The sequence below is a fragment of the Myxocyprinus asiaticus genome, chromosome 21 (genome assembly GCF_019703515.2).
Source record: "Myxocyprinus asiaticus isolate MX2 ecotype Aquarium Trade chromosome 21, UBuf_Myxa_2, whole genome shotgun sequence".
NCBI classification, from domain to species: domain Eukaryota; kingdom Metazoa; phylum Chordata; class Actinopteri; order Cypriniformes; family Catostomidae; genus Myxocyprinus; species Myxocyprinus asiaticus.
Genome location: NC_059364.1, coordinates 42824198 through 42848427, shown reverse-complemented (window position 1 = coordinate 42848427; position 24230 = coordinate 42824198). Strand labels below are relative to the sequence as shown.

The following is a 24230-nucleotide window of genomic DNA, read 5'->3' as shown; positions in this document are numbered from 1 at the left end:
GTCTTGTGGTTATACTTTTGAAACAGTGTGTATTTTAATTGCCCCATTCAATTCCATTCCATTGGTTCTCACTGTAATGGAATTTATTTTTGTGTTAGAGCATTTTTGTGGTAATCAACATTATGCCACAAATGCTATTGATTTAGCTCAACTCTATTGAATGCAGAACATTCCTTTAAAACGCAGCATGATCTGAGAATTTTCCAAAAGTATCTTCCAAGAAAGCAAAGAAATCTGACCTTTAGTACGGAGGAGTTTACATGGTCAATGTCACAAATTTGATTACATTGGATTAGAGACCTAGAAAGTGCAACAAATTTTCTTCCACCACAAATGTTTATTTCCAGGTTTAAATGGAACAAAAATCCTAGATTTTCAATGTGGTCTGAGACTTTTGGATCCCACTGCACTCAAACTCAAGGACATTAAATGGATGATCTTGATGGTGTGACAACTTAAAGGCCCCTCTTCATGCCCCTTCAAACATTCAGGGGGATCAGTGCTTTGAAGAAGAGAACGTGGAAGGACAAAAGCAAAGGAAAAATAAAAAAACACCTGGACATGTGGTCATATGGTGTGACATGGACATTGCTGAAGCTGCATTACTTGAACTATACAGCTGCATCCTGAATAGCCTATTTGAGCTGCAGCCTCTAAGAAAAACACAAATACAACCATTGTCGCCTTGTCCTCTCCTGCCGACCTGACCCACTTTCTTGGCTTTCTTTAGAGCAGATGCAGGCGAGATGGAGCATCCAGCAGGAAGAGTTTAATTAGAGCTTCGGAGCTCCTGTCTGGCTTGAAAGCTCTTTATCCAAGCAGCTCTCTTCAATCAGAGGCCACGGGTCATGGGAGGAGCCTCAGTTTCAGTCCTACACAGAGGACTCGGTTAAGAATACAGCCTGTTAGACCGATGAGGGACGAGTACAAGCAGCCTGGGAACGAGTGACACTGAGGGCTTTGGTGACACGGTCTCCTCCTACTGCTCTTGGTGGGATATAAATGAAGCTCACACACAGCACGAGCACAATCCTGGACAAGGAGAGTCAAGTGGACATAGACATCAGACCTCCAATTTGACTTTTTACTTGCGCAGCTATAAGAAATAACATTACACATTTAAAGAAAGAAAATGCTGAACACTGGGATCCTATTTCTAAGTTTTTGCCTTAGATTCGCAGAAGGAATTATGACAAATTCTGATTCGACAGAGAAAAAACAGTACCAGATCCAGAATGGGCCATGCACATACACCTTTCTGCTGCCAGAACCACAGAATTGTGGCAGCTCTTCAAGCACCTACAACAACCAAGTGCAGCGAGATGATCTGGTTGACTATGACAGCTCAGTCCAAAGACTGGAACAACTAGAGACCATCATGGAGAACAACACACAATGGCTGCAAAAGGTAAGTTTTCTCTGACTGACGTCAAGTTCAGTTCGCTTGTCTCCAAATAAATTGCCCTTTAGAGAGCAGCTTGCATTCTCTTGCAATGCATCAGTAACAGACAAACACTAATTCTTAACTCAGGCCACGGATTTACTAAAACTTTTTCAAATACGTTTTAAGTTTACCTCTAACGTTTATGCCTCTAATCCACACTAGAACAGTATCTTCCTCCACCGAAAGCAAGTGCTTCGAAAATGCTTGCTATTAACGCATACTTTGGAAAATGAATATGGAAACTGAAAACAGTTTTCAAAGAAAATGAATTAGTGTGAATGCTGCCTCATAAGTGTCTTCTCCTCCTAGTCGTTACCTAGCTACAGTTGTAAATAGCTGCTATCAGTACTTGTAATGGTACTCACATTGATGAGGTGGAATCGACCTTGGGTTCCGACCAAATAAATCGACCCAAGTGTGAAAAAAGTCTTAATGCCAGAGAACAGTTGAGATGACTTCAATGTGCTTTTCGCACAATGGTACAATGTAATCAGTTCAGTCAAGCGGCTTAAAATCAGGAAACGGCATTAAGTGCGTAAGGTTTAAAGGAATGAACGTCATTCCTTCCAATGCCATCAGTGATGCAAGGAAGATGAAGGGGCAGTCAGACATATCTCATTATATAAACTGACCAAAGCTTCTTTTACCAAATTCCAAGAGCTGGATTACATTAGCCCACACTGGAAAAAGGAGCAGTGCTCTTAACCGTCACAAATAAGGCTGACCTTACTGCAATGAAAGTCAAAGTTTTAGCTCTTTGTCCCTGGTTCATTTCAAGTTCATGTTAAATCTGATAAACGACAGATAAATGGGTTCAACTGCAAAACCGCTAGTTTGAAACATGTTGAAATTTGTATTGACTAGTTGACAAGTAACAATAGATTGTAGACATAATTAAGAAAGAAAAAAAACTACAGTAATGACTTCTGAATACGTAGGTGCAGATATTCTACTCATTCTAGAGCGTATTACAGTTTTACACAATTTAGGTTAATAAGTAATTGACTACCAAACCATAAGAGCCTGCATAAAACCTTTAGATGTCAGAGAGAAGCAGGTGGGCAGAATGAACTGTCACACTGCCAAAGAAAGAAGGCATACATCAGTTTCAGTTCCACAGATACTTCTAGCTGTAATGGATTTTGGCATCAGTTAAAATTGTAGGGCAGGAAAGCACATTAGAGGTAACATTCAGTTTAAAATGCATGTTTGTAAAGCAAGCATTTATAATCATGTGCAGTCAGTACTCAAGGCATTATGGAGTCGATATTACCAAATTTTTCAAAAAGAGAACCAAAAGAGTCAATGTTTGAAACTACATACTATGATTAGTTTTCATTTTTGAGTGAACCATTTCTCTTTACTACAAAAAATATTAGATTTTTCTTTTGGCATGACCCGTTTTAATAACGGCATCATTTAGGGTCTGTAACATGGCAGAAAAATGCTCTCTTGCATCCTCTCGGCAGCAAAATTAACACAACTTTGGCACTCTGTTAACATAGAAGAAAGTGTTTTCCTCTTAGTAATGCATTCTAAGACCTTAAGCTGAAGTCAGAGGTAAGCATTGCCCCCTAGTTTGGCTGTGAAAACTTCTGCCACTAGAATCTCACACTATTGGCATATCTGTTTCATAAGTGGCCAAGTTGCTTTTCATTCAGCCGGTAAAACAATGTGTCAGTATGTATTTGCATTTTCGTGTAAATAGATCCAACATACAAGCCGCCTAGTTGGATCCTTTGGAGCAAGAGTAAACAACTGATTAGATCACAAACCATCAATGGAATGTCCTGCTCTCAGTTCCGATGATACGTCTTGACAGCCTTCACGTGAAGATGTGCTCCACAAAACAGGCGTGACAGAATCATTAGAGGAAGACAAACAAAATTAACCTGATTACAGAAGTTGTCAAAAGTTAAAAATATTCATACAACAGTGCAGTAGTAGTAATATGGTCTTCCGGACAAACAAAGTGAGTAAACGGCAAAGGCCTCAGTGTTTTTCCTTTTCCCCTTGGCATTCTAGAAATGTTTTCATTGAGGATGCAACTAGTCACTCATCATTTCCATCCTGTTTGTTTGAGTGTTGGCTTATCAGAAACTCAATACAGGAAAAAGAACATACGGATCGGATTTGCACTCCGCTGAGATTGAGACAGCACTATATACATCAATTGGCCCAATTTTTGTTTTTTATAATTGTTTTGTGATCAAGTGGAAAAGTCATTAGTTAAAACTAAAAGCTTTCATTTAATAAAATTAATTAATAATATAGCTTTCGCAATAGTTTTAACAACACACAATTTAATTGTTAAATACAATTGGCAGTACATACATCCGATATTATGATGCATTTTGTCTTTAAAAGGAAATAGCGATCTGATCCAAAAATGTGAAGCACGAGAACTTCAGGGAACTTTATCAATATGTCTGATATCAACATGCAGGGACACAGATGACAAGCACACACAACTGAAGCAGAGTTAACACGGGTACTCCACTAAAATAACAGATAACTGTGCTCCAAATGTTGCGTTTGTGCTTAGATTAAATTTAAACTACATCTGAGAGAAACAGCATGTTTTGTTTGTGCTTTTCTTTTCAAACATTTCACGGTTTATCGTCATGCAGCAACATAGTGACTGATGTATTTTGTCGTGAAATCAGAGACACGGCCCTCGAAATCCGAATGCATTTGAGATTGTAATACCAGCGATGTGTCTCGCTTTACCGCATGTGACCAGATCACCCGAAAAGCATCTTGATACAAGGTGTAAATGTGGTCATAAAGAGCCGACTAAGTTTGAGATTATGCCTGAATACAGCAAATCTGTTTGACAGATAGGAATCTGTAAGATCCATTTTGAGGAAAGAGCTGGTTCAGTCCGGAGTCAAGTAGGAATACCTACTGCAAATTGGTGTGTTTAATTGTTTAAATATTCTACTTTTCATGCTTGTGTTTTTCCTCTACGTCCTTGTGACCCACCATCTCTTTTGAAATCAATGGATTTAAAGCGTTCTCTGATGCAGCATAAACTCTAATGTGTAGTCACTCTATCAGTGCATCTATTTTAGAACTAAGATTCAAGTAACTGAATTTTTTTCCAACAACATCTGGACAGTGCCATTGTTTACTATTCCAAAGGTTGCAAAAGCGACCCGGCCTCGAGCAGAAGACGCAGATCTGGAATGAGTACCTCGAGTGTGGAGATCAAGTGGACAGGTCAATCACTGTGGGCAGCCAGGAACTTAAAAAAGTCACCGCTTTTAAGCATCCCACCTCACACATCTTGCCGGATGGCGATTCCTTCCAAGACGCCTGAGACCGTGTCAATGCTGCCTGGCTGAAATGGCACCAAGTCACCACAGTATTATGCGACTGCAAGATGCAGTAGCGCCTAAACTCGAAGATATACAAGTCGGTAGTCCAGCCGGTTGCGATCTATGGCACTGAATGCTGGCCTGTGATGAAAAAGTGGGTGGCGGCATTAAACGCAATGGAGATGCGAATGCTTCGATGGGCACTGGGGCTTACAAGAATGGATCGTGAGGCCAACATGGATGTACAGAAGGTTCTAGGTGTTGCCCCTATCCAGGACAAGATGTATGAGGCATGCCGTGCGAAGCAAGAAAGCTTTCCGTAGCAAAAATGGCAATGAGTTTAGATCCAGCCGGCCAGCGTCCCTGTGGTCATCCCAAGAAACGTTGGATGGACTGTATTAAAGATGATATGTGTGCCATTGGAGTTGAAGATGCTCTGGACCGCAGGTAATGGAGAATGACTTGCAAAACAGTGGACCCTGCACTATGGCGGTAAAAGCGCTAGGAAGAAGTCCACCTGAATGAACAGTGAAGCTAAGAATCTTAAGGCCTGAAACACACCAAGCAAGTTCACGAACACAAATGCTTCTAGCTACGCAAGCTTAATTTCACACATCATTGCGTTCTCAAATGTAGGTATGAGAAACTAAATTCAAAATGTTCATTTAAATTTGACAATTTGAATTTTGAATTTTAAATTTAAGGCTATTATGACATTATTTCAAGTAGGGGAAAATATATCAGTTATTATCAGATGTTTAAAGCGACGTCAATGATAGATGAAGCGCAACAAAAATCGAACAGAACGCTGGGATGTCGAGACACACTTTTCAAAATTGAACTCCTTTCCTGACACAGCATTTTAAAACCAAAAATACTTATGTTGTAAGACGCTAATAAGACAGTCAGATGCAATGGCCAAAGACCTCCACCTAAAGGCGCGGTCACATACCTTTACAGTGAAATGCTGCAGATGCAATACAGTCATCTCAACGGGAATCCCTGCGATCCTGAATTTCGTGTGGTGGACTTCCGTTGGCGATGAATTTCCCTTTGTGGATTTCACGTGGACTTAAATTTTGGAAAACTTCGTCAGACGAATTTGCCGCATTGACCAATAGGAAGTTGCTTGGTTTGGCAGTGACCTCTGTGTGAGCAGTGCTTTGTATACAGCTTCACTGAATATTCACAATGGACAAGGAAACAATTTTAGCGGTTAGTTTCATTTTAACTTAAATTTTACAATTATATTTTAGCTGGTTTCACAGGCGCTTAACAGTCTTAATTCATAATGCAACACAAGAAGATGGTACAATCTGAGAGTTGCTGCAATAGCCACTATAGCAAACATTAGCATAAAATTGTCTTCTATGGTTAGTTTGATCTGTCGTGGTGGAGCAACAGTATAAAGAAAATCTTGCTGATCAAGTTAGGTCTTATTAACAAGTTTATAGCTAACTACATGAATAAAAACACTGATTTATTATCTGGTTTAATGGTACATATATGTGAAGGTAACTATTATTCCCTTGAGTACTTAAGTTTGATGCTGCCACAATGACACGTTAAGTGTATAAAACAGGACTGCTTGCTTACAATACGTTGGCCAAGCATTCTTATTTGTGTGAAATATGTTTCTGACCAAAAAAAAAAAAAAAAGAAAACCCAGATTGCTCCATGGCTATTAAGAAGAAGAACTGCCTGCCAGGTGCACATATTTCCATAAAGTGGTGATTATTATAACAACTGACAGCTTAAGACATGGTTTACCTTTTGACCTTTTTGAAAGGGGTCATGACTGTTGATTGTGATGCCAGATTTAATTACTGCATCGAAATAAGCTATGCACTCAATTAATTTAGGGTACCCAGAGGTAAATTAAAGTACAATGGACCGTAACAAATCTGGCAGGACACTCAATCTCATTTTGAAAAGAGACCACTTACCCATTGAAACTTTCAAGGATGGAAGGACCACACCTTCATCGTGACAATAAAGCTCAAGTTAACCCCACTTAGAAAAAGTTATTTTCTGCACTTGACTGTTGCATAGTGCTTAGATATGCATGAAAGTCAACAGAATCCATTTTGAGGATGGTCAGTTTTGGGGTGTATGTTTCTGTTCGAAGTGAAGGCTGTTTGCTATATATTCTTACCTAAAAATAGTATCTGGCAGGAACAAACTCCATATGCAAAACTTACATTCAGCCTCCAAATACAATAGCAGAGCACCACTACCTCACACAACCATATACATGCAAAAACAGAGAGATACAGACAGACAGAGTGGGACACTAAATGGACAAAAATTTGTGGACACCCTATTTTAACTAACAGGTTTGGCGATTTCAGCTACACGCATTACTAGCAGGTGCATAAAATCGAGCATACAGCTATGCAATCTCCTTGGACAAACACTTACAGTAGAATGGGGTGTACATTTTCTGTTTCAGCGTGACAATGCCCAACCTGGTCTCACAGAATCATATTACTATACCTTAATTTTTATTGATGATTTTTACTTTTGGTCATGATCTCACATACTTTACATGTAATCTCTTCCACAGCTGGAGAACTACATCCAGGAGAACCTCAAACAAGACATGGCTCAAATTCAAAATGACGCTGTGCAAAACCACACAGTGACCATGATCAAGATTGGGACCAGCATCATGAGTCAGACAGCAGAGCAAACAAGAAAAATCACCACTGTTGAAGCACAGGTGAGGGTTAATCCTTTGGTTTAATGTGTACGTCAACAGATATTGGCTCTGTTCTGAAACCTACAGTGAGCTGCCTCATTGTCTACTGCTACTTTAAGCAGCTGACTTCTAAGGTAGCATCTTAACCTATATTGTACCTCATACGTGACTGATTTGGAATGCCCAACCTAGCCTACATGCCAGGAACATGTCTATGATGCCTAAAACGGCTGCCAATAGTGGTTCTTCACTAGATTTAGCAACAGAGCAATTTACTCGTTTTTATTTATGCTCAACTTAAAATGATAATCGCATCCAGTCTTGACTTTGTTCTCTAGCAGTGCTTCATGTGGCCAAAAATCACTGCCTGCCCAATGTTATCAAGTTCAAAAGCCTCACAACAAAGCCATTTAAATTCATTGGCAAGGATTTTGCTGAGTTCAGTTCCTTAAACAGATAATTCAGGGGTGACATCTTAGTTCTTTGAGAAAAATACTATCCCAATAAGCATGTTTATATGAATACCCAACTCATTTATGATAGACCAACATGCTTTGCCCCTCACTGGAATTTCCTTGTCCAGTTTCTTTCCTGTGGCGAAAGTATTTTCCCACATATCAACATACTGTTATCAAGTAAAATAGTCCAAGCTTGCATTTTTCTTCTCACATTTGCTTTTATGACACTATCGGTTAGGTTTAGGTTAAAGTTAGGGAGGTCAGTTTTCTTTACAGCATAATTTTCTGTCATTTGAAATGATGCACTGTGATAAGTGCTTTACAAAAATAAAAATGTCTTGACTTGTTTATTGAAAACACAATATTACCCATAAAAACAAAATTTGTTTGGTAGAAAATGTAACTCTCTTTTAGCGCCACGCAGTGGACATTTCACCTCAGAACTGACGCGTATAATGGACCATGTCATTTTGCAAAAAATTCACTAGTGTCACATAATTTTTATGAGATCAGTCTGAAATGTTAAATTCAAGACAGACTTTATGAACGCTTCTTTGAAATAAAACGTACAGTTGGAAGACTAGAAAATACCTTCAGAAGAGAGTTGGATTCAGTGAGAGCGAGTGAAAATGGAAATAAATACTGTAAATAAATATTTCATTGACGTCATTACATAAACATTCAGCAGTCTGGGCCTTGACAAACAGTTCACATAATGACACATCTTTTCAAGGCCATTACAATTAAAGCGGGAGTCTTATCTAAAATGCTTTCTGTGGGTAACACTGTCTTTTTTCATCTTTAGGTAATTAATCAAACAACTCGACTTGAACGTAAGCTTCTTGAGAACTCCATTTCAACCAGCAAACTGGAAAAAGAAATTCTGCAGCAGATAAATGATATCAACAAACTGAATGAAAAGAACAGGTAATTGGCTGGATGGTAAGGGGTCAACAGCTACAAATCACTCACTTTCAAAACACACTCACAACAGAGACGACTGAACATCACATTATGAGTGGAGAACACAGTTTTGGGGCACTTTGCTGTATATCAATTATGGGACATTGTGTGAAGAATGCAGACAATAGAACAGTTTGCAAATGTGCAAAAAGACGTTTTGTTAAACTTTTGAGAATAAAGTGAGAACAGAACTCAGAGCAGACATTACCATCAAAACCAGAACTGCAGGTAAACCATGTCGGCCTAAATCCCGAAAACATTTGCACTATGTTAAGGAAACAAAAAAAAAAAAAAAAAAAAAAAAAAAAAAAAGAGCGCTTTGACTTTGAATTTTCGGTTTTCATTATTGTCTTCAGTTTTTGAGTAAGCCGTCATGTTATCCTGTTCATGATCAGACGCACAGAGAAGAAATGATGGATATGCACGCCATCTGAACAGAACAGCCTCCCCTCATAAACAGCTGCTTCATGTCTGGAGAGATAGAGTAGGAGAACTGCAGCCGGCCAAACATGCTTGCTTTGGTGCGGTTATGGACTGTGATAATTTGTGACTTTTTTTTTTTAACCGGAAGCACAAACTGTCTCAATAAAACGAAAAAACAACCATTTTACCCTTAAAGGGATAGTTCACCCAAAAATGCAAATGCAGTCATTGTTTACTCCTGAGATGTAATAACACTATATGACTTTCTTTCTTTTCCTTAACACAAAGGGAGAAATTGTGAAATTTGTGCTCAGTGATGTCATACAATGGCAGTTTATAGGAGCTACCTTTTCAGCTTCAAAAGAATGCACAAGTATAATTCAACAGTCTAATAAATTATTTAATGATTGTTACGAAGGCATACGATAAGGTTTGGTGAGAAACAAACCGAAATGTATTATTTAGTGAAAATTTTCCCTGACTGTTGATCTCCTGTGAGCGTTCATGATGGGGCATGAGAGCAACAGTTCAGGCAGCCCCCTCGCGACAATGGGTGTTCAAGCGAAAACCCGTTTTGTTTTGGTCCTCCACAGCGACAGCAACAACATAAAACAGCTGTACAAAAAACAGAGAACAGAACTTACTACACATGTCTGAAGAGTTGTAGTCGAGGAACTGATGCATTTCTATGCCCAGCCTCATTTTTTGAAAGTTTTTGGAATGGTGCCAGTTCACAGAGGACGGAGTTACCCACGTGATTATGAAAATAGATAAGCGATCATTAGAATGTCATTGCTGGTTAGGACAAAAACTCTGATGACCACAGAAAATATACCTTGTATCGTGTGTCGTTTGCTGTCAGGTCAGAGACATTATTAGGTGTGACTGACTCCTCTATGTTTCTGCTTGATTTAATAGTACTGCGTTCCAAAAAATAAGGCTGGGCATAGAAATGCTGTGTTGTTCTGTTGTCACTATCGCTGTGAAGGACCTGTTTTAAGATAAACAAAATACGTTTTCACTTGAACGCCCCAATGTCGCGAAGGGGCTGCATGAACTGTTGCTCTTATGCCCTATCATGAATGCGTATAGGAGATCAATGGTCAGTGAACATTTTCACTAAATAATACATTAGATTGCGGTTTGTCTCACACCAAAACTTATCGTATGCCTTCATAACAATCATGAATCTCATGGAATAATTTATTAGACTTCTGGATTATACTTTTGTGTCCTTTTGAAGCTTGAAGATGTGGTCACCATAAAACTGCCATTGTATGACATCACTGAGCATAATTTTTTTTTTCACAATTTCTCCCTTTGTGTTGAGAAAAACAAAGTCATATAGGGTTATAACAACACAAGGGTGAGTAAACAATGACTGAATTTTCATTTTTGGGTGAACTAATCATTTAACAATAAGCATAATGAGGGCTATTATTGCTTTCAATGATATGCAACATGTACATATCTGTTAACATATCAAAAAATTTGTTTTAGGGTTTCATGACCCTTTAAAACGTGCTTCAAAACACCTGTGTTCTACGTTTATATTAGTTGTGCTGTGTATAGCTTTTTTAGCGCAAGAACCCAATCGGTCTAAACGGCTCTTAAGGCTTGGCACTCATTCAAAATTCGAATGCATAGTTTTATTCTAATCTTAAATTCGACGAATATTCAAATTTTAATTTGACAGCCTTACTAGACATAGCTCTTAAAGCTATGTGATTGACAAATCAATCTCACAAACACATCCAAAAAGTATATACATGGCTTAAATTCACACTGGCACGCTTCACAGAGCTAAAGAGCTCAGTGTTTTAAACCAAGCTTCTTGGTTCTTCTCAGCTTCCTTGAGAAGCGAATGGAGGAGATGGAGGGAAAGAGAAATGCAGAGCTGGAGAACTTGAAGAAGGAGAAGGAACAGCTCAAGAATCAGGTGGAGAAACAGGACAGTATCATAAAAGAGATGGAGCAGAAGCAGCAGGAGCTGGTGAACACAGTCAACAACCTGATCAACACCATCTCTATGGGTAAGCAACCGTCTGCCTGTGTCAGCATTTCAACAGTTATCGCTCATGGGACATGGGACAAAACAAACTCCCAAAACAATATTATGCCAGCTCACAGGCAGCTGTTCAAATGTTTGGGAAAAAGGCTAGACAAAAGCAGACTGCTAGTTAGATAGAGACAAAGAGAAAGATGATTATCATTAGAGTATGGTAAACACAATATGCTGGATTTGTCATAGTTCCAGATCTCTGAATCAAGAATTATTTTAAAAATCACCATCCACTACTTTAAGCAAAAGTCACATTTTTTGACATTATTTTCAGGACACTTAAGCTAATTTTAACCTCCAATTCCCATTACCGTAACTCGTTTGGAAATTTTACTTCCGACTATTTCCGTTCTCTTCGACAGGAGTTCTCATTACTGAAGCATAGTCATGTTTTTACTGTATTACAATAAAAAAGGATCCACAATGTACAATGATTTCTTAAATAAAATCAGTGAAAATGAAAGGCAGTACACCAAGGAAGAACTACTATGATGTATAAATACAATTTACAATTTAAATATCTTTTTTTTTCACATTGTGGTAATTAGAATATCATAATGGTCATCTTTTTCGCATTGTGGTAATGAAATTTGGGAGTAAAATGTGCGAAACTTTCATGAATATATTGTCACTTTTGATTTGAGTAAAACTGAACCAGGAAATTTTCTCGACAGGTTTCATGAGAATCGCCCACTAGTAATCATGAAATGTCTACCATGGTATAAGCCTTATACCAAATTCTCCACCGTATCTTATACAAATCTACCATTACACACTATATACTGCCATACAGCCCAGCCCAATGTATGAGTTTAACAAAAAATTTCTTTTCCAGGTAGCAGTTCTGCAATGATGCAAGACAACCCAGAACAGTACAATGACTGTGCTGCAGTTTTCAAGTCAGGGAACAAAGAAAGTGGGGTCTATTCATTGACCATACCTGATACAAAACAGCAATTCAAGGTAAGAACAACCTCTAACGCATTAATTCAAGTCAAAGTGGTGAAAGACCAAAAGCTGCTTCAATAAAAAGTTGCAACAGTCCAGTGAATTTCCAAGTTGTCCTTCCACACTTAGAGAAATAGCTCACCCAAAAATGAAACATGCCCATTAACATATCAAATTAATCGCAATTAATCTCATATGAATATTTGCTGAGAGATGCCCTCAAATTAAGGCAATTCAATATGATATAATAATTCAAAATATAATAAACAAATAAATATAATAATCCAGATTTAAATATATTGCATTATTGTGGCAGACGAGTAAAGCACTGATTAGACAACAGGCTACAAAAAGTGGCAGTAAAAACGAGTAAATTGCTCTGTTGCTAAATCTAGTGAAGAACCACTATTGGCAGCCATTTTAGGCAGGCATCATAGACATGTTCCTGGCATGTAGGCTAGGTTGGGCATTCCAAATCAGTCACGTATGAGGTACAATATAGGTTAAGATGCTACCTTAGAAGTCAGCTGCTTAAAGTAGTAGTAGACAAAGAGGCAGCTCACTGTAGGTTTCAGAATAGAGCCAATATCTGTTGACAATATATCGTGTTTTATTCGCATATCATTGAGCATGCCTAAAGTCAACAGCAGTCCACTTTGGAACTGAGTTCGTCAATCTGTCCCGCTTTCACAGGACACGTTCTTGCGTTCCATCTGCGCTTTTTTTAATTGTCGGTCTATGTACATACACTGATGAGCCAAAACATTATGACCACTCACAGGTGAAGCGAATAACATTGATCATCTCCTAACAAGGCCACATGCTAAGGTCTGGGTAGATTAGATGCTAAGCGAACAATCAGTTCTCGTAGTCAACATGTTGAATGCAGGAGAAATGGGCAGGAGTAAAGACCTGAGCGACTTTGACAAGGGCCAAATTGTTATGGCCAGATGACTGGGTCAGAGCATTTCTAAAATGGCAAGGCTTGTGGGGTGCGCCCGGTCAATAGTGGTGAGTACCTATCGGCAGTAGTCCAAGGAGAGACAAACCAAAAACTGGCGACAGAGTGTTGGGCGCCCAAGGCTCATTGATGCACGAGGGCAACGGAGGCTATCCTGTCTGGTCCGAACCGACAGCAGGTCTACTGTGGCAGAAGTCAAAGAAAATTGTAATGATGGTTATGGGAGGAATGTGTCACAACACACAGTGCATCGCACCCTGCTGCATAGCTGCAAACCGGTCAGAGTGCCCATGATGACCCCTGTCCACCATCGAAAGTGCCTACAATGGGCACACAAGCGTCAGAACTGGGCCTTGGAGCAGTGGAAGAAGGTCGCCTGGTCCAACGAGTCCCTTTTTATTTTACATCACTTGGATGGTTGTGTACCTGCGCACCGTTTACCTGGGGAAGTGATGGCACCAGGATGCATTGTACAAAAAAAGACAAGCCGGTGGAAAGTGTGACACTGTGGGTAATGTTCTGCTGGGAAACCCAGGGTCCGGGCATTCATGTGGATGTCAATTTAACACGTGCCACCTACCTAAACATTGTTGCAGACCAGGTACACCCCTTCATGGCAATGATGTTCCCTGATGACAGTGGCTTCTTTCGGCAGGATAATGCGTCCTGCCACACAGCACACATTGTTCGGGAATGGTTTGAGGAACATGATGAAGAGTTCAAGGTGTTGCCCTGGCCTCCAAATTCCCCAGATCTCAATCCGATTGAGCATCTGTGGGATGTGCTGGACCAACAAGTCAGATCCACGGCAGCTCCACCTCGCAACTTACCTGACTTGAAGGATCTGCTGCTAATGTCCTGGTGCCAGATACCACAGGACACCTTCAGGAGTCTTGTAGAAATCATGCCTCGGCTGGTCAGTGCTGTTTTACTGGCACACAGAGGACCAACAGCCTATTAGGAAGGTGGCCATAATGTTTTGGCTCATCAGTGTACAAGTCAGACGGATTCTTTTGGAGCATCTCACTGGTTTTCAGCATCAGAAACGTCATGTTTTTAGGATGCTGTATCAAGTTAAAATCTCCTCTCAAATCCCCTGCATTCTGTTGTGCTTGTGCTGCTTGAAGGTTTGTTGATGTGCGCTCACTGTCCCCTGCTTATGCAGCTCATAAAAACACAAAGTTACATGTTGGCCTAATATAAGTTTGAACTGGTCCCACAGTAGCAAAATACATATTTTGATTACAGAATTTATATACGGGTCAGGGATCAGACATGATTAATTGCAGCAATTTAACAACACACAATTTTTTACATAATTAATCACACTAAATTAACATGTTAAATCAACAGCCCTAAAAATAATACAAGGTTAGAATGACATTGGGTTAAATGATGACTATATGTTCATTTTTGGGTGAACTATTCCTTTAAGAAGAGTGAGTCAGCAAAAGTCTGTTGTTGAAGTTAGGTCTGAACATGCCTTGGCAAAAAGAGCCATCTCCTAAGATATCTTTCATTAGAAGTAACTGAGGTCTGGCAATTTAACAAGCTTCTCAGCTTTCAGAGAAAGTGGCCAAGAAAAGTTATTTGTTTATGTTAATACTTGAAAGAAAGGCATGACAAGACATGTCAGGGCATGACAAGATTCAGTTTATAGAAGGGACATGAATGTGAAAGGCGAATTGTTGCCAGTAATTTACTGTTTCTGTTTCTAGGCTTACTGTGACATGGAGACAGATGGAGGCGGATGGACAGTAATACAGAAGCGCTTCAATGGCCTTGTTGATTTCCATCAAACGTGGAAGAATTACACAATGGTAGGTATTTAATGGCACTTACATTCCTCATTGTACTTTTAATATTCGTACCTTATTATCATCTCAAACCCACATGACATTCTTTCTTCTTTGGAACACAAAAGGTGAATTTTTTAAGAATATCCTGGCCACTTTTTTTCCATGTAATAAAAGAGACTGGGGAAATTCACTTTTTGCCATTTTGAAGCTTTAGCACAATAAAAATAGTCTATACTTGTGCTCTAAATTTCAAGTGTTCAATAGCCAAACAACTGCTTTGTGTGAGGAACAGACCGATTCTCGCTAAGAGTCCTGCCATTCACTCAAAATGTTCCCCTCTGTTGTAGCTTTAAAGTCTAATATGTCGCTATTAAAAGCACAGTGAGGCACAGTGTCAATGCTCCATTTTTACTTTCATAATACTTTTATGGTGCTGTTTTATTATTATGGAGCGTGACAGACCCAGTCCACATTCACTTGTAATACATGAAAAGAGTGGCCAGGACATTCTTCCAAAATTTGCCTTTTGTGTTACACTGAAGAGAGAAGGCATATAGGTGGAATGTCATGAGGGCCAGTAAATGACAAAATTGCTAAACTGCCTTTTTATGCGGCTTTGATACATGGATTTTCTGTAATTCCACATCAGGGGTTTGGAGACATCTCAGGTGAACATTGGCTGGGGAATATATTCATCTCTAAGTTGACACAAGAAAAGAAGTACGTCCTACGGATAGATCTGACGGACTGGGAGGGGAATACAGCCTTTTCCAAATATAATCAGTTCTCACTTGATGAAGAGAAACAGAACTACAGGTGAGGGCCCACTTTGTACTTTAATACTTTAAGTTATCTGTTTATGTGACCACTGACTCCTTTCTAGGGTTAAGCAGTATGAATGTATGTAACATGCAATGGTAGAAATGCTATAACGTTTATACCACGCCAGATATACACACACTGAGCACTTTATTAGGCACATTCCAGTCCTAAAAAAGTGTCTGACATGATCTTCTGCTTTTGTAGCCCATCCGCCACAAGGTTTGGCATGTTGTGCATTCTGAGATGCTATCTGAGTTACCATAGCCTTTCTGTCAGCTTGAACCAGTCTGGCCATTCTGCGCTGTCCTCTCTCATCAACAAGGCTTTGGCATCTGCAGAACTGACACTTACTGGATGTTTTTGGCACCATTCTGAGTAAACACTAGAGACTGTTGAAATATGTCAACAGGAGATCAGCAGTTACAGAAATACTCAAACCAGCCCGTCAGGCACCAACAATCATGTCACGGTCATAATCATTGAGATTAAATTTTTTCCCCATTCTGATGGTTGATGTGAACATTAACTGAAGCTTCTGACCCGTATCTGCATGATTTTATGCACTGCACTCCTGCCACACGATTGGCTTAGATAATCGCATGAATAAGTAGGTGTACAGGTGTTTCTAATAAAGTGCTCAGTGAATGTATCTTTGGGGCTATTAGTGGGCAGTAGGGATGTGCACGAGTAATCGAGTACTCATTCTGCACTAGCTAGTCGACTATTAAAATCACTACTCGAATACTGGAAATTTATACTTCTTTGTGCATTTGCCTGCTGTGAGCAATGCTAAATTTCACTGTACATTTCCTATGAATCTCTCACCAAATCTCGCATTTACAACTGAGTCCACTGGGGGCGTTGTGGATGTGTCACTGAGGTGTTTGGTGAGAGAAGACATAATGGCATCTGTGATTTGAAAGTAAAGCCTAGTGTAGCACTAGTTATATCTGTAATATTTTGATTATTTAAAAATTCTACTATATTGATATTCGTTTCTTGTTGGAATCCAACAGACAAGGATCTGCTTTTATAGTGGAAAGAAACTGGGAAGCGGTACGAGAAACTGGGAAGCTTATCAGACCAGTATGTTTTTATGTGCGTAAAATCTCTGAACACGGGCAGAGAGCATTTTATAAAAAGCCAACTTAACAATTGTTTTTCTGAATAATATGTAAAAAGATAAAAATGTGATGGCCTTTATGTAGACTCAGAGTTTATATATGTGCACTTTCTTTATTCTACAATTTGTTACATACTATACAATATATATGCATATGATCTGATTCATGCTATACATTCAGCCATGTATATCATATTTGTTATCAGTATGTTCTCTTGTTTGAAATAAAACAGCAGGAAGGTACAAGTTTGCTGTTGATCTGGTACACACCCATGTTAACACCCATATTCATTCGAACTCATGCTGCCATGAACTCTCTGGAGATCTGGCACACAATTGTCACAGCTCCAATGAAAATATTTTGTCATCTGGAAATAGTTATAGCCTGCGTAACGCAAAAACATGCCACAACATAGTCCTAATGTCCTCCGGACAACTTTTGCCATTTGACTTCTTTCCAAGCTAATGGCCATTTTTTTTTAATGATATCAAAGAGACTATAAACAAGATATTGTCAGACAAATTTTAATTTTTGTTTCAAAGCTCAGAACTAAGCAGAGCATTATTTGTATGTAAACTGATCTCATATGTTGCTGGCAATATAAAATTAAGCAAAATTATAAATATTGAGATGATTTTAAAGCCCTTTTTATTTGGCCATTGAGTTTCCTAAAGAAAGTTTTATTCCTTGTTTCACCACTTGAGTATAGCGTCTCTGATTTAAACTTCAGCTGCAAAAACACTGAACGTGATTTATTTCAATGAATCTGTTCAAACTGTCGATTTCAATGAATAAATTCAAAACAATTAGTTTGCATCAGTCAAAGATGTTTAAGGAAGTCTCTGTGTGGCATTTCATATATTAAAATGCTTTATTAAAAATATATATGAACAAATTTTAAGAAACACACCTTGATTCTTTTAAACCACATTTCACGTTATGTTAAGCACATTTTTGTGTTACATCTGGCATTATCAGCAGTTACAGAAATACTCAAACCAGCACGTCCCAACAATCATGCCACGGTCCAAATCACAGAGATCAATTCATTCTTAATCATCATTTTTAACCCATGGTTGATGTGAACATTAACTGAAGCTCCTGACCTGTATCTGCATGATTTTATGCACTGCACTGCTGTCACATGATTGGCTGATTAGATAATCGCATGGATGATTGTTGGTGCCAGACGGGCTGGTTTGAGTATTTCTGTAACTGCTGATCTCCTGGGATTTTCACACACAACAGTCTCTAGAAATGACTCTGAATGGTGCCAAAAACAAAAAACATCCAGTGAGGGACAGTTCTGTGGATGGAAATGCCTTGTTGATGAGAGAGGTCAACAGAGAATGGCCAGACTGGTTCGAACTGCAGGGGTCAGCAACCTTTTTGACATGTAGTACCATTTTTTATGTTCCTGGTCAATGGCTGTATAAAATAGTCTACTCCTCTCTCGCCGTTGCTGATGTGCCAGTTATTACCCCTCTATGGTGCCAATGCTGGCACGCGTGCCATGTGGTGCCAGTGCTGGCACGCGTGCCATATGGTGCCAATAAATAAATACATATATATATATTTATATATATATATATATATATAGAACATTATCAAGAGGCTAAAAAAATACTGAGAATTTTACAGCTATATCGGCCAACCCAGTTTAGAATGACACTTTAAATAAATATGAAATATTCAGAATGCGTTTATATCCTGAAAATCCATTTTAGCTCTTATTTGTTTTGATAGCGCAATTGTTAGTCATCTCTTCTTGATAACAATTTTTTTTTTTTACTCAGTTAATTGACTTAATTTATTCCATAATTCCAATCTAATTTCTACATTTGCAATTCCATAGGATACATCTAAACGGCTACAGTGGAACAGCAGGGAGAACCAGTAGCATGGGCCAGCCAGGAAGTGATTTCAGCACAAAGGATGTAGACAATGACAAATGTGTTTGCAAATGCTCACAAATGCTTTCAGGAGGTAAGAGCGAGTTACCTTCAAATGCCTCTTTCAATTCCTCAATGTGTTACTCTGTACTTCATATATGTCCCCGGTATATACTAATTAATTTCAAGTGGTCATTTCTCGGAGTTCCCTCATGTGAACTCTGTCACTTGGCACTTGCCCCAGAAGGCGCCTTGCATTTTTTGTAGTTGGGTCATGGCTTACATGCAAAATTAGACAAGTTAATCACTGATCAGCTCAGTTGGGAATTGAGCCTTCACAAATGCTGACATTAATGGTCTGGGAACTGAAGATTTGCTCTCGTTTACGAAGCTTAGAGTGGTGGTTCTCTCCACTGCCTCTCTGATATTCCCTGACCGCTTAACATCCCTCTGCCTGCCCAGCACATGAGTAGATCTTATGGGCTATTATGAGAGGATCCTGAGGTTTTAGCGAATAGCCTACCAGGTTTTAAGCCCATGAAATAAAAATGAGACTTTTGTGTTTTTTATAATTCTATGTCTGTTAGCTTTGAGGCCATCTACATGCTAATGTACTCCAGAAAATCAACTTTAAGCTGTTAAAATTTAAAGTCTCTCTCCTCCGAGTATATGGAGCAAAAACTTTTTTGTCCAATTAAATGCTCTAAACGGTAGTGAACTGGAAAATATACAGGCTACAAAATGATATTCCGTAATGCCTGAAACATGGTCGCTGTATTTTTCACTGTGAATTTCTGGTACCCACAACCGCGTGCCGCCTAGATTTTCTTGGCTCACGCATGCACTCCTCAGCTGTGCGTGGCGACGTCTGCGCATGCGCTGGCCATTGACTGTACTAAAGAGTGTCACAAAGCAGTTGTAGTGTGCATGCGTCGAACGCGTTCCTATTCATTTGCTGTCAGAAAAGCAACGCGGCCGGCCGGGCGTGGTCCGATCTGGAACGAGGAAAAATGAAGTATACCCTGGACTTTAAATTTTTCAAAAACCTTGTTAGTGACAAAATCATACAGTTTTACAGTAACAATTTACCAGTTTTATTTTTTTACAGAGTTTTTTGTTTTAGTCATAATTATATAATTTTGATGAAAATGTCCTTTAACCTCGTCAACTTTGAAGCATTTTTGGGCTGCCGCCAGCAATTTTTCACACACAAATTTAAAAGCTCACCATTTACACATACTGTGGACTTAATGCCAAAAATGTGTCAATTTTTTTTCAGAAACCCCTCAAAAAAAAAAAAAAAAAAAAAAAAAAGACTCCAATTATTCATAAATAATATTGTATATCTTTACAATCTTATGATGAATGGAATATTTTTTTTTTTGTCCTAACTTCGTAAGCATGTAATTCTGTTTCTTTTCACCCCTTCTCCCTCCAGTCTTATTTTATTCCACTAGATGGCAGGAAGTACTAGAAAAAATAATTACCTTACATCACACATCTGAAATGCAGGTGGCGCTATAACACACTTTAGCCCTCGCAGATGTGCTCGTTCATAGACATTCAGTCTAATTTTCAGTTCATGCACCACCCCCATTGTTCCATAAAATATTTCGGCCTCTGAGTGGACTAGAAGCTCAATCTAGGTGTCATTAAAAAGCTGAGATCCTCCCATTTGCGATTATGTATAACATTTTATCATTAATAGTAGATAACATATATTTCAGATGATTTGTTTAGTATGATTTTCCTGCAGGACTGCATATTTTATTCTGGACATCTAAGATATAACATTGGATTATTCACTCAACCAAGCTCACAAACAAGTAAAAAATGGCAAATCTTTTAGAAAACTGCCTAAGGTAAAGGCAGATATAAAGTTTTTAGATATTTGGGGCTTAAAGCAGCAGTTATCGTGCATAAATGAGACGTTTGTATTTGATGTCTTACAAATATCATATTTCACTTTGTGATTCTTTTGAAAATATTTTAAACTGTGGTATTAGTTCAACAAAATAAACTGTACAGTCATGTTCCCGAGAATGTTATTTGTTAATTTGTGTTATTTTATAATGCATTAACTAATGTTTACACATACATCTTTTAATTTAAAAAATGTATTAGTATGTGTGAAAATTAACATTTAACAATAGTAATAAGTGGTGAAAAAGTATTATTCATTGTTAATTCACGTTAACTACTGCATTAACTTATGTTAACAAATACACCTTACTGTGAAGTGTTACCATTTTTACAATAATGTTACACAAAATTAAAGACAACTGATTATCCAAAGAAGAAAAATAATAGATTGTTGTTGTTGATTTTAGGTTGGTGGTTCGATGCCTGTGGACCATCCAATCTCAATGGTGTGTACTACCAGCAGGGGCAGAATACCAATCGTTTCAATGGCATCAAATGGTACTACTGGAAAGGCTCGGCATATTCACTAAAGACCACGACTATGATGATAAGACCATCAGACTTCTGAGTCTCTAGCCCCAACCCACAATGATAACTGATGTCACTGCTTTCCTGTCCAATAAGGAAGCATTTGGTGGGGAGAAAGTTTGACCTTCAAGTACCTCCGAAACTAGATTTTGAATCAAAAGATAAAGCACTTGAAAAAAGCTTTGTTTAGCTGTTAAATTGTTACAAATATGGCCTACAACACATAAGGATGGAGCACCGCCAATGGACAAAGTTTTGGTCAAAATGAATTTTGAATAATTATCATGAACTGAAGGAGTCACAACAGCTGTAAAAGGGACATACGTCTTCAGATTGACCTACCTTGATGCTTCACAGGATTTCCTTCAATTTGAAGCAATCATATGAGTATTTTCTAAAGAGTTTATTTTGATGTAATATATTGTAAATGGCAAATAATTTACAAAATTTAGGTTTGATATATTGTCAATGTGACTATGGTACAAGAGTGAATTTGATCAATAATGTTGAGGGGATTCTTTGAGCTTGCCTGACAAATTGCTTCTCTATATACTGTAGCTGTCATTAACACATGGTTTAGTGCTTTGGATCTATAAAATCTTCTTGTCCATTTCTTCAGTCGGCTATGTTGACAGTGGCCCAAACTCCATAGCATTTCTCATTAAACAACATTGCAAAAGAGTGTTAAAAATGTACAGTTATATTTACACTACCAGTGAAAGTTTGAACGCACTTGACTGAATTTTTTTCTCATGATCTTCTGAGAAACTGATGAATCTCATGAAGTTGGTTGAGAGAATTCCCAAATATAAGATTTTAACATATTTGCTTACCCTATTTTGGTCACTAGAGAATTCCCATACCTATATTTGTCTTATTGCAGAGTTTTGATGACTTTGCTTTTACTTTAAAATGTGGGAAATAGTAATAATAATTAAAAAAAAATTAGTAGGTGTGTTCAGTCTTTTGACTGGTTATGTAATCAGAGTACCAACGCAGTCTTTAAAAATGGGCAGTTATATTTATAACCTTTGTTATAACCTTAAAACATTTGTGTCTTTTCATGTCACTGTATCAGTATTTATTAGGGATGTCCCGATATTATTGAGAACCAGTACGAGTATAGATACCGATACCTGTTTTTTTGTTTTATTTTTTTCTGAATTCCATATTAAGTTTATTTTATTGTTCATTTTTAAATGGCGTTTAAAAAAATTCATTCAAAATGTTATCAAATGAAAACAGAACAAGGAATTTTCAATGTATTGTATTTTTTTAAATCAAATGACGTGCTTTTAAACAGAACCTCACAGCAGAATCCAAAATACAACATTGGAGTTATTTTTGTCAAATATAGTGCTGCATAACAGAGCATCACAAATCTGAGATATTGCTTAAATAAAATAAAATTACTATTGATTTATTATTAGTAGTAGTAGGAGTATTACAGTGAATACTGCATGATGTCATACATTTCTTCCATTTAAATGTAGATTTTTTTTTGGCGGAAGCTTTTATTTTGAAGCCCTATCCGTTTCTGTGTGTTCTTGACGGTAGCTTCTCACTTCCAGAAAAGCAGGTTGCTACGTGACTCAAAGTGATTATTAAACCGCAAAAGGCTGCTATTTAATGAAATACATATGTAGTCTGTATGTGCCTCGTGCTACAAAGTGAATTAGCGGTCTGCTCGCTGTCATTTGCTACAAACAGAGTGTGCAATGTTCATGATGGTGTTTTCCATGTATGAGCCAAGGAGCTCTAAAAGGTATGACCACTATGTGTCTTTATGTCAGCACAACAACTGCTCCATACATTCACTTTGAAGCACACAGCACATGCAAACTATACATTTATCTCATTAAATCACAGCCTTTGCTGTTTAAAAAAAAAAAAAAAAAATCACATTAGGACATTACACGGTTTTAATTTGTGAGCTGAATGTTTACGGAATGACATTCGTACATCAGATGGTATCGGTTTTTGTATCGGAGCATTTTCATGAGCACGATTATAAGTATCGGGACATCCCTAGTATTTATCATTTATAAAAGTATCAAAAAGTATCAAAATAACAAAAACATGAGAAATGTAGCCTTGGCACAATTGTTTAAACATTAGGGAAACCATGCTTTACTCAAAAAATATTTGGGATGTTTGATTTTAGATTACTCTAAAGATTATTCAGACGACCAGGCTGAATTTCATATTTCACCATACTGAAATCCCTGTCAATAATTGTTTCGGACTAGTTTAAAAAATATTTTTATAAGAGCAAATCAGTGCATGTACAATTCTGTTTGCATCTTCAGTTAACTGTTTATTGATGATATCTGGAGAGATGGAGCAGAAATGAGTTATGGTAGAAATCGTTATAACTATGAAGCACAGTTAGTATTTTAAGAGAATAATTTATTTGTTACAGCTAAAATATAACTTACAAATCTTATGTCAATTTATTTTGTGATTTTAGACTTTATGTATTTATGTGTGTTGTAAAAGGCCTATTCACATCAAGTCCACAATTTCTGCACAAAATACATGCAGGACAAGAACTTGATGTGAAACAATGCACCTCTGACTGAATATTAAATATTAAACAAGTCTGAAATATTGTAACGATATGTTATTTTACTTGAAAGGACAGTTCTATTTTTTTAATTGTCAGGACACAGAATAAACCATTAAGGTATTATTTGGTATTAACTGTTTTTGTGAAAACAATTATGAAAATTTGGCATAAAGATAGTAAGAATTATTCCCAGAAAAACATTTTCAATAGGTAATATATATATATATATATATATATATATATATATATATATATATATATATTTGTATTTTTTTGGGGGGGTGAAATGACAT

General features: G+C 37.8%; 2 protein-coding genes across 2 annotated transcripts in view; one reads left to right on the top strand and one right to left on the bottom strand.

Annotated features, from left to right (window-relative positions):
• LOC127412307 (microcephalin-like) overlaps nt 1–24230 on the bottom strand; it is a 75009-nt gene that overhangs the window by 16961 nt on the left and 33818 nt on the right. The gene's annotated exons all lie outside the window — the stretch shown is intronic.
• LOC127412312 (angiopoietin-2-like) lies at nt 540–24172 on the top strand. Its single transcript, XM_051648561.1, has 9 exons — nt 540–1408; nt 7331–7486; nt 8729–8850; nt 11158–11342; nt 12207–12334; nt 14999–15100; nt 15729–15895; nt 18881–19011; nt 21248–24172. Exons 1-9 carry the CDS (start codon nt 1133–1135, stop codon nt 21406–21408), a joined length of 1428 nt encoding a protein of 475 aa, XP_051504521.1. The 5' UTR covers nt 540–1132; the 3' UTR covers nt 21409–24172.

Bases quoted from the DNA above. Each gene is read 5' to 3' on its own strand.
- LOC127412312 (XM_051648561.1), top strand. From the start codon at position 1,133: ATGCTGAACACTGGGATCCTATTTCTAAGTTTTTGCCTTAGATTCGCA. The intron at 12,335-14,998 runs GTAAGAACAACC...TTCTGTTTCTAG, and splicing joins ATACAAAACAGCAATTCAAG to GCTTACTGTGACATGGAGAC. The intron at 15,896-18,880 runs GTGAGGGCCCAC...GCAATTCCATAG, and splicing joins GAAGAGAAACAGAACTACAG to GATACATCTAAACGGCTACA.